The sequence below is a fragment of the Helianthus annuus genome, chromosome 15 (assembly GCF_002127325.2).
Source record: "Helianthus annuus cultivar XRQ/B chromosome 15, HanXRQr2.0-SUNRISE, whole genome shotgun sequence".
In the NCBI taxonomy this organism is placed as follows: domain Eukaryota; kingdom Viridiplantae; phylum Streptophyta; class Magnoliopsida; order Asterales; family Asteraceae; genus Helianthus; species Helianthus annuus.
Window position 1 is genome coordinate 69960955 of NC_035447.2, and position 10293 is coordinate 69971247.

General features: G+C 34.3%; 1 protein-coding gene across 1 annotated transcript; it reads right to left on the reverse strand.

Moving 5' to 3' along the window:
- Positions 1–7645: 7645 nt before the first annotated feature.
- Positions 7646–8155, reverse strand: LOC110913847 (uncharacterized mitochondrial protein AtMg00810-like). The gene has a single exon (XM_022158664.1). It carries the CDS (start codon positions 8153–8155, stop codon positions 7646–7648), a length of 510 nt encoding a protein of 169 aa, XP_022014356.1.
- Positions 8156–10293: the final 2138 nt, after the last annotated feature.

Sequence of the window (10293 nt, forward strand, 5' to 3'; positions counted from 1 at the left end):
CACTAATCATTACCAAGTCAAGGCACGACCCGCTCGTCTAATGGACCGTAATACGCATGTAGGTAGTCGTGCGTTCTAGAGGAAGCTTTGAGTTACATCGGATACAAGGAACGCAAAACTGTGAGTTCATGTCCCCCCCCCCCCCTTTTCTCTTAACTGTTTTCGGTTTTATAACTCTCGGGGGTGAAATACATGTTACATACTGATTACAAACAATTACAAATGGTATGATTAGCTAAGGAAGGTACTGCTAGATCACGTGAATGGGTAGGCGATTAACTTAAGACCATTAATCCTTGTATAAGGACCGAGGGGCATGAGTGATAGATCTATTGGGTGTTGCGAGCCCTACCCATGGGCCTGCGAGTTGGCCGCATGTGGTGACTATGTCGTTCCGACGGAGGGGCCGGTACGAAATACGCATACAGGGTTGAGTGCTTCCTATACCATGTCACTTATATTAATGTATTAGCTACACATTAATTGATCTGTTTTTCCTTATTGCTTCATACCAGTTTACAAGTACATACATACATACAAAGGTTTTCAAGGATGATTCGTGCACACATACTAAACACATGAACTCGCTCAAGTTTTGTTGATGTTTTCAAACTACATGTATTTCAAGGAATTAGTAAGTGGATCTGGCGGGCGTTGGAAGTTTTATGCTGCGATAGGAATAAAGATGTTATCCATAGTCTTTGGGTTTGGTCAGTGTGTCTTATTCCTGGACGAGACACGTCTTCTAAACCTTAGTTACATCTAATATCTTTTGACGAGTCCTTAGTGAACTCATAAACAATTTGTATGATTTGTAAAACCTGAATTTGAAGTCTATGTTTTAAACAATGTTGTTATGTTTTAAACTCATTTAATGGATGACAAATCTTTGGTTTTAACATATAGTTGATGTTATGATTGAATGCAATGGTATTAAGAAAGTCACCCGTTAATCACGCTTCCGCAAAAGTCAGGGTGTGACATATAACTCCAAACCTTACATCCGAATAAATGTTAATTACATTTTTTGTTATAAAAATAATATCCCGCCTAAACTATGCGCCAAAAAAATTCTATAAATAGAAACGTCTCACGTCCTTCCGTTTATCACACCAAAAAAAAACACAAAAAACACAGTGGTTGCTAAAAAATACAACTCAATGTAAAACGCCAAAAAATACAACGATGGCAAACATCTTTTCTTTGATACTCAGTAATGTTATGCATGAAGTTTCGCTGAATGATTTGTTACGTGAGTGTAGTAAGATTTTGCTGCATGAGATGGACAAAATTGAAAAAAGAGGGACTGATGACACCCATATGTCATTATGTCATCTTTGTTCTTGAAGAAGGTTTGGATGATAAGAAGAGACCTATACTAGTGTAAATGTTACTTTGGCCTCAATGATTATAATGAAGACGACAGGCAGATAGCATCCACCCACAAAGGGTTGATCTATATCTCCAACATCCACAAAGACACTTCAACACATGAACAAAAAAAATAAACAACGCCAAACCCAAAACGCCATTTATTTGTCACAGTTCTTGTAGTTTTAAAAGAAAAAAGAGACTGGTGACACTGAAGATTTAAATCATAAATTGCTTCTACTTTGTTTTTTTTTTTTTTTAATTTTCTTTATCTGTTGTTTGTTTTGTAATTTCAGTTAATAAACAACAAAAGTATTTTAATACTATAATGAAAAATATAATAAAACGCCAAAATGAGCAAATGTTTGTAAAACGCCATCATGCCATAAAAACGCCTCCAAAAAACTACCAAATTATAATAAAGTTACTTTAAACAACTACTATTATTAAAAAAAAAAAAGCGTGAAACAATGTGCAAAGAATATAAAACAGAAAAAGTCCAATCGTTATCTAACCGTCATTGGAAAACAAAACGCCATAATTACAGCCATCAAGATTTGACGTGTTACACCATAAAAACAGTTGAGTCTGAAAACAAAACACGGTAAACTGCAAAAACAGTAAAATGAAACGACGGAAAACATATTTACTAACATTTATTATATTAAAAAGCAAAATTCTTGGGGAATTAAATTTATTTATCTTTTTCAAAACGCCATAATTACCTGTCATGCGCGGGAAAAAATCAATATAAAAAAAGACCATGAGAACACAAGCTCAAGCACGCCAAAAAAATTGACTAAAACGCCACATAATGTCCAAAACGCCAAAAACTTTAAAAATGGCTAAGGTTATTGCATGGAGGTTTGAAAGGAAAGAGAAACGATTCATCATAAAGTTCTCTGATAGGAGAAGGGTAAAGGTAAGGACAACCAAAACCATGCTTGGAATGAATGAAAAGGTTCAAAAGGATATCCTGACCCTTTGGGTTCCAATGGACAACGATTGTGAAAGAAACAAAACTGTAATAAAAAGACTGAAGAGAAAATATCCGGCAGAAGATGATGATGATATTGACGATACTCCGATACCAAAACTTAGCAGTTGGGTGATGCATGAGGAAGAAGGAACGCTTTAAGTGACTTATAAAAACGGGGTGCAATATTCAAGGCCAATAAAAGAAATGTTGAAGACAGAGTTGCTATCTATCATTGAACAACTCTGTGATTTAGCACCTTCAAACGATCCAAAATCCAAGGATGCAGTGATATTCAAGAATAGGCTGCAGCAAAGAAGAGACGAGCTAATGGCGTTATACGCAAATATGAAATTTGATGATGAAAAATCTGAAGAAAGTGATGAACAAAGCGATGGGTACATCTCTGATGTAATCCCACCTACGGAAGACTATTAGTTTATTTTGATTTCGTATTACTGTAATTTTATAAAATATTAATCTATGGTAATCAATTATTAACAAAAAGATACAAAACGCCAAAAAATGACATGGAAAAAGCCATAACGCCAAAAAAATTAACTATGTGACACAAAAAGAATTAATCAAACGAGAAGAAATCTGAGAAAAACAGTAAAACGCCAAATAATTAATAATTCTAGATGAGGCCAAAATTTATCTTACACGCAAAAAAATAAAGCAGCATCTCAAACGCGAAAATCGGGAAAGAAGAAGAATACTAAAAAGACAAAAAAACACCTCGGGCCCTGATCATGCCCCGCGCCACGTGTTGAGCCAGAATCTGTTCTCACCGCTCTCACACTTTTTGCCGTTTTCTCCTGAACCCGTTTCTCTCTCTCTCTGTCTCTCTCTCTCTCTCTATATATATATATATATATATATATATATATATATATATATGGTAAGGATAGTGTAAAAAGGGCCTAAAGTGTGAGAAGTGTATTATAACACTATATATAATACTATATAACACCATATAAATACCGTATAACAATATGTAACACCATATAATACCATATAACACTATGTAACACTATATAACATTATATAACAAATATAACACTATACATCTATCATAGACATGCTATCAGACAAACTATAGTGTTATATTTGTTATATAATGATATATAGTGTTACATAGTGTTATATGGTATTATATGGTGTTACATATTGTTATACGGTGTTTATATGGTGTTATATAGTATTATATATAGTGTTATAATACACTTCTCACACTTCTCACACTTTAGGCCCTTTTTACACTATCCTTACCCTAGGTAGAGGATCCTGTAAAATGTTCTCAAAGTGTGAGAAGTGTATTATAACACTATATATAATACTATATAACACCATATAAACACCGTATAACAATATGTAACACCATATAATACCATATAACACTATGTAACACTATATATCATTATATAACAAATATAACACTATAGTTTGTCTGATAGTATGTCTATGATAGATGTATAGTGTTATATTTGTTATATAATGTTATATAGTGTTACATAGTGTTATATGGTATTATATGGTGTTACATATTGTTATACGGTGTTTATATGGTGTTATATAGCATTATATATAGTGTTATAATACACTTCTCACACTTTAGGCCCTTTTTACACTATCCTTACCCTATATATATATATATATATATATATATATATATAGGGGATGGTTCAAATGAAAACCACTTTTAACGCGAAAACTCGAAAACTAACTAAAAAAAGCCTAAAAAACACACAAAAATTTTTTTTTTTTTTTTTTCAATTTTTTTAATAAAAATCGCTAGTTTTTATATATAAAAAAAAACTTTTTTTCAAAAAAAAAAAAAAAAAAAAAAAATTTGTGTAGTGCACATGTGTAATAATACACATGTGTAGTACACAGACACATGTGCAGTATTACACATGTGCACTACACAAAATTTTTTTTTTTTTTTTTTTTTTTGAAATTTTTTTTTTTTTTAATAAAAAACCTGCGAAAATTTGATTGAAAAAAAAAATTTTTTAAAAAAAAAATTTTTTGCATGTTTTTTTGGCTTTTTTTAATTAGTTTTCGAGTTTTCGCGTTAACTAGTGGTTTTCATTTGAACCTTCCCCTATATATATATATATATATATATATTAAAACTTACTTATTCTAATTAAGAATGACATGTTTTAAACAAAAATTTTAAATAACATAAAAAAATACAAAACTATTACAATTATTTACTTGAAATGAATTCTTATATTATTTTAATTATAGAATAATTATTTTTATCATTAAAAAATATGAGTGTGAGTTTACGGGTTCGTTACTTATTTTAAAATTTTCCTTTTATTTATTTCTTTTAAATTAAGATTCATTTTTAACTACTATTATAATAAAAGAGTCTAAAGTAAAATAAAAACATACTGAAAAAGAAGCCAAAATAGGAGTGGACCCTATCTAAAGTCCAGGAGTAGGATCAAATACAAATTACGTTTCGCATACAAAGTGTAAGAACCATTTAAAAAGTGTCATGTGACATATAACTAATTAGAGAGAAATGATAAAATAATATCAGTTATATTAAATTCCCGATAAATATGCTAACAAGCAATTAATTTTTTATTTGGATCATCCTTTCGTTGAGAGAAATGATAAAATAATATCAGTTATATTAAATTCCCGATAAATATGCTAACAAGCAATTAATTTTTTATTTGGATCATCCTTTCGTTTTCAATGTGCTGATTAAAAAAAGTGTTGATATCATTCAAATATGTCTAAAATCAATTATCTTGATTAATTTTCATATGTTAATATAATTCAAAAGTGCTACTTTTATGTATGTATTGTTTTGGTATGTGCTAATTTAACTTTTTTTAAGTATTAGGATCTGTTCTTACGGTTTATAAGATAAATATGGTTTGTACCGGAAACAACCCCATACAATTTACTTAACATTTCTATCCCTTTTGTAACAACAAATTGTTTTAAACTTATGAGATGACACTCTTGTAATTAAATTCAAAATTAAGGGTTTTGTGGCTACTGTAGCTAAGGATGTAATTTAATATACAGTATAATAACCTCATTTTAAAATTAAGTGCAATTCAACTATAACTTTGGATTAGTGGCGGATTTAGGGGTTCTCGGTTTGGAAAAAAAATAAAAAAATTAGTGTAAACCCTGTATGATATGGGAAAAATCAGTGAGAATTATTGAGAGTCTAACAAAAAGAACCTCCAGAAAAAAAAAATTTATGGATCTACCACTGCTTTAGATAAAAAAATATTTCAAGCGGATTAATTTATATGATAAGATTTTGAGTGTTACATGATATACAAGTATCATAATTCAAACGATGTCATAATTTAGTTGTGACTTAGTCACCATGATTTTTTATGGTTAATCATTAATTGTGTACATTGTCTCGCTTATTATCATACTATTATTAACACGTGGATGTAGATGTTTACAAAGAATGAACTTAGGGGAACTTAATCTGCCATTGTCATCACACTAAGACGGTACTAATTCTGCTTGTCAACATCTGTCACGCCCATGGCTTTATAGTCCAGTGACATCTTAAGGTGGCACAATAATACTCCAGTGGTCCGTCAGTGATTCAACTTTGTCGTTCAAAAAAAATATTAATATGCCATGTATATGAGAAAAGTTAGACTATATTGTTGCTATTATTATTCATCACAACCAATTTGTCTGTTTTTTTTTTTTTTTTTCAAATTTGCTTGATGTTACTTCTTGATTATCTGTTTTTTTTTTTTTCAAATTTGCTTGTTACTTCTTGAAGAACGTATAATACAAGGTGTCACAAATGTAGCACAATAACTTGTGAGCTAAGGAGTATGACTCTATGAAGGTTAATTTTGAATTAGTAATAAAGTTAAAGGGTTCAAAGTGGCAAGTTTAGTTTTATGAAGGTTAATTTTGAATTAGTAATAAAGTTAAGGGTTCAAAGTGGCAAGTTTAGTTTAATTAGTTTTTAATTAATTATTTGAGAGTTTAGAATTATCTAGTTTGATTTAATTAGCGATATAATTGTGAGTTAGTATTACATTATAATTGATAGAAGCATTTGAGTAGGATTTCTTTGATTATTTTTTAGTATAAATAGGGGTCTAGATTATAGTTTTATTTGTCTTTTTCCTTGTAAGTTCGTTTGATTGAATAGAAATAGTCGTGGGTTTCTCCCCATAAATATCTTGTGTTTGTGTTCGATCTGATTGTTTGATCCGTCCGGACCAACATAGTATAGTATAAGGCGTGTATAAACAAATATGTTTGAATTGTATAGGACATGTATGGTATATTGAAAGTTAAGTATTGTAGAGCACTGATAAGATTAAGATACATATAAACACGTTTGTTATGGTCATGTAAGTAAAACTTTAAAGTAGGTGTTCAATAGGACTAGCGTGGAACTTCATTATCTAGAAAAGAGTTTATTACTGTTTTCGTCCCTGTGGTTTGTCAAAAATCACTATTTCAGTCCATTAGTTTAAAAATTGCGATTTCAGTCCCTGTGGTTGAACTTTCGTAACCATTTCAGTCCACCTCGTAACCATTTCAGTCCCTGTACTTAACAGAATAATGGATTGAAATGGTTACGAACGTGAAACCACAGGGACTGAAATGGTTACGAAAGTAAAACCACAGGGACTGAAATCGCAATTTTTAAACTAATGGACTGAAATAGTGATTTTTGACAAACCACAGGGACGAAAACAGTAATTAACTCTCTAGAAAACAACATAAGTAAAAATGGCGTTATTTGTTGTTTGGTATAGAGAATAATCTTTGATTTGGGTTTGAATTGTATTGAGAAATTGTAGTGTACAAGATTAGGGTTACACAAAGATGGTGTTTATATAGACCACCATATTACACACTAGCCCCTATACTATTTGTTTCCTTCTTTCCGACACCCCCCTCAAGTTGAGTAGTGGGATCTCCAATACTTAACTTGCTCAAACAACTATTAAAAGTGTTTCCGTTGACTGCTTTTGTGAGAATATCTGCAAGTTGATCTTTTGATGATATATACAGGAGCTTAATGATCCCTTCCTCCAGTTTTTCCTTGATGAAATGTCGATCTACCTCCACGTGTTTTGTTCGATCATGCTGAACTGGATTTTCTGAGATTTGTATTGCAGCTGTATTGTCGCACATAATTTTACTGGGTGCTGCCCTTTGGGAGAAACCAATGTCTTCTAGAAGTTTCCTGATCCAAAGAACTTCGCTTAACCCTCGAGCTATGCCTCTGAACTCTGCTTCTGCACTCGACAGAGCGACCACCTTCTATTTCTTACTCCTCCAGGTAACAAGGTTTCCACCAACCAAGGAGAAGTACCCTGATGTTGACCTTCGATTTCCCTTATCTCCTGCCCAGTCGGCGTCAGTGTAGAGCTCAACATTTAAATGTCCATTTGCTTTGAACAACACTCCATGGCCTGCGGTTCCCTTTAGATACCTTAGAATTCTCTGAGCAGCTTCCAGGTGGGCAACTTGCGGTTGGTGCATAAACTGACTTACCACTCCAACAGCATAAGCTATATCAAGGCGAGTGTGAGAGAGATAAATTAACTTGCCCACGAGCCGTTGATACCTTTCTTTGTCTGCAAGCTCGCCATTAAGCTCCATGTGAAGATTGTGGTTCACCACCATTGGCGTATCTGCTGGTTTACAATCAATCAAACCAGTTTCCGCCAGGAGATCAAGGACATACTTCTTTTGGCAGATGAAAATCCCCTGTTTAGACTTGAGAACTTCTATTCCGAGGAAATACTTGAGATTCCCAAGGTCTTTCATTTCAAACTTTGAAAACAGATTCTTTTCCAGCCGTGCTATCTCTTCTACATCATTTCCGGTGATAATCATGTCGTCTACATATATGATCAGGCAAGTTACGAGGCTGTTTCTTCTTTTTAGGAAGGGTATGATCAGCGTTACTTTGGTAATACCCGTATTCTTTCATGGCCAAGGTGAACTTTCCAAACCAGGCCCGAGAAGACTGTTTTAGCCCGTACAGAGATTTTTTCAACCGACAAACTTCCCCATCTTTAAAACCCCCTGAAAAACCTGGAGGTGCTTCCATGTAAACTTCTTCCGATAGGTCTCCATGGAGAAATGCATTTGTAACATCAAACTGGTGGAGAGGCCAATTCTTATTGGCTGCCACAGAGAAGAGTGCTCTGATGGTGTCCATTTTTGCAACCGGAGAAAACGTCTCAGAGTAATCGATCCCATACGTTTGAGTGTACCCTTTGGCTACAAATCGAGCTTTGTATGTTCCAATAGAACCATCTGGTTTATACTTAATTGAATATACCCAACGGCAGCCAACTGTTTTCTTTCCTTTTGGGAGAATGCAATTTTTCCACGTATTGTTTTTCATAAGAGCTTGCATCTTTGTTTCCATTGCTTCTTTCCAGTTCTTCTTACCTTGCGCTTCCTTCACAGAGCCAGGTATTTGTTCGGAGTATAGAGAGGTGACAAATGCTTTCGCACTATTAGATAAGTTCCCATTAACTATATTAGCTACAGGATACCTTGAAGTTCTGGTTTCCCTCTCTGGCGAGTACCGTTTTGGAGGGACCCCTCTATTGGCTCTAGGAGGGAGAGGGTATCTTCCGGTTGTCTCTGCTGCAACTGGTTCCACATGTTCAACGACTTGTTCAACCTCTTCCAAGTCTGGTTCACCCTGTTCCACATCTGGTTCAACATGTGGAGTAGGTTCCGTTGTTGTCGGTTCTATGTGTTCCCCTGTTGTCTCATGGTTATAAAACGTAGAACATCCAGGGTCCTTAGTATTTCTTACCTCAGGTATCACGTTGGATGGACTTTCTTCAGTGGTACTGTGCTCCGCAGATTGTGTGGCTGTGTTTGAAGGACTCGCAGTACTGTGATGATTTCCTGTTGTTATTTCTTCAGATGAGGGAAGTTGGGTTAGCCAACTCAGGGTGTCTATACATTCATTCTCCCCCTGACCACTAAGTTGGGTGTCATAAAAGTATTTTGTTTCAAAAAAGTCAACGTTCATTGTGGTGAACATTTGATGAGTTTTTGGATTATAACACCGGTAACCTATTTGGTCGATCCCGTAGCCGACAAATACACATTTCTCAGCACATGGGCCGAGCTTGTTTCGGTTGATTTTGGGTATGTGCACAAATGCGGTACACCCGAAGATTCGAGGTTCAAGTGTAAGAGGGTGGGGAATACTGGCAGACTTAGACAAACAATCTAAGGGAGTCTTAAATTTAAGAGCTTATGTGGGAAGCCGATTCAGGAGATATACGGAGGTTGCAACTGCCTCCGGCCAGAAAGATTTAGGAACCTGAGATTCGATTAAAAGGGCTCGATTCATTTCAAGAATAATACGGTTTTTCCGTTCGGAAACACCGTTTTGTTCGGGGGTATGAGAACAAGAGGTTTGATGAATTAATCCTTTGGTTTTAAAGAATTATTTCATGGATGTATTGACAAATCCCCCCCCCCCATTGTCGGATTGAAGGATTTGGATTTGAGTTCGAAATTGAGTTTGAATCATAGCATAAAACATGATAAATTTTTCGTAAACTTCGGCTTTGTTTTTAAAAAAATATACCCACGTCATGCGAGTGCAATCATCCACGAATAGTATAAAGTACCGAATACCCTGCCCCTCCATCACAGGAGCAGGACCCCACACATCAGAATGGATTAGTGAAAAAGGTGAAGCAACTTTCGTATTGCTAGGTTTAAATGGTTGTCGATGGCTTTTAGCACGAAGACAAGTTTCACAATCTATTTTTCCATTTGAATGAAAGAGTTTTGGAAACAAAAGGTGCGAATAACCATGGGATGGGTGTCCCAAACGTCTATGCCATAGCCAGGCTTCCCGGTTTTCAGTTCCATGAGCCAACATCACAGTACCCTGTTGAGCCACTTCATCCACGTAGTACAAT

Coding starts and splice junctions, on each gene's coding strand:
- LOC110913847 (XM_022158664.1), bottom strand. CDS start 8,155: ATGAAAGACCTTGGGAATCTCAAGTATTTCCTCGGAATAGAAGTTCTC.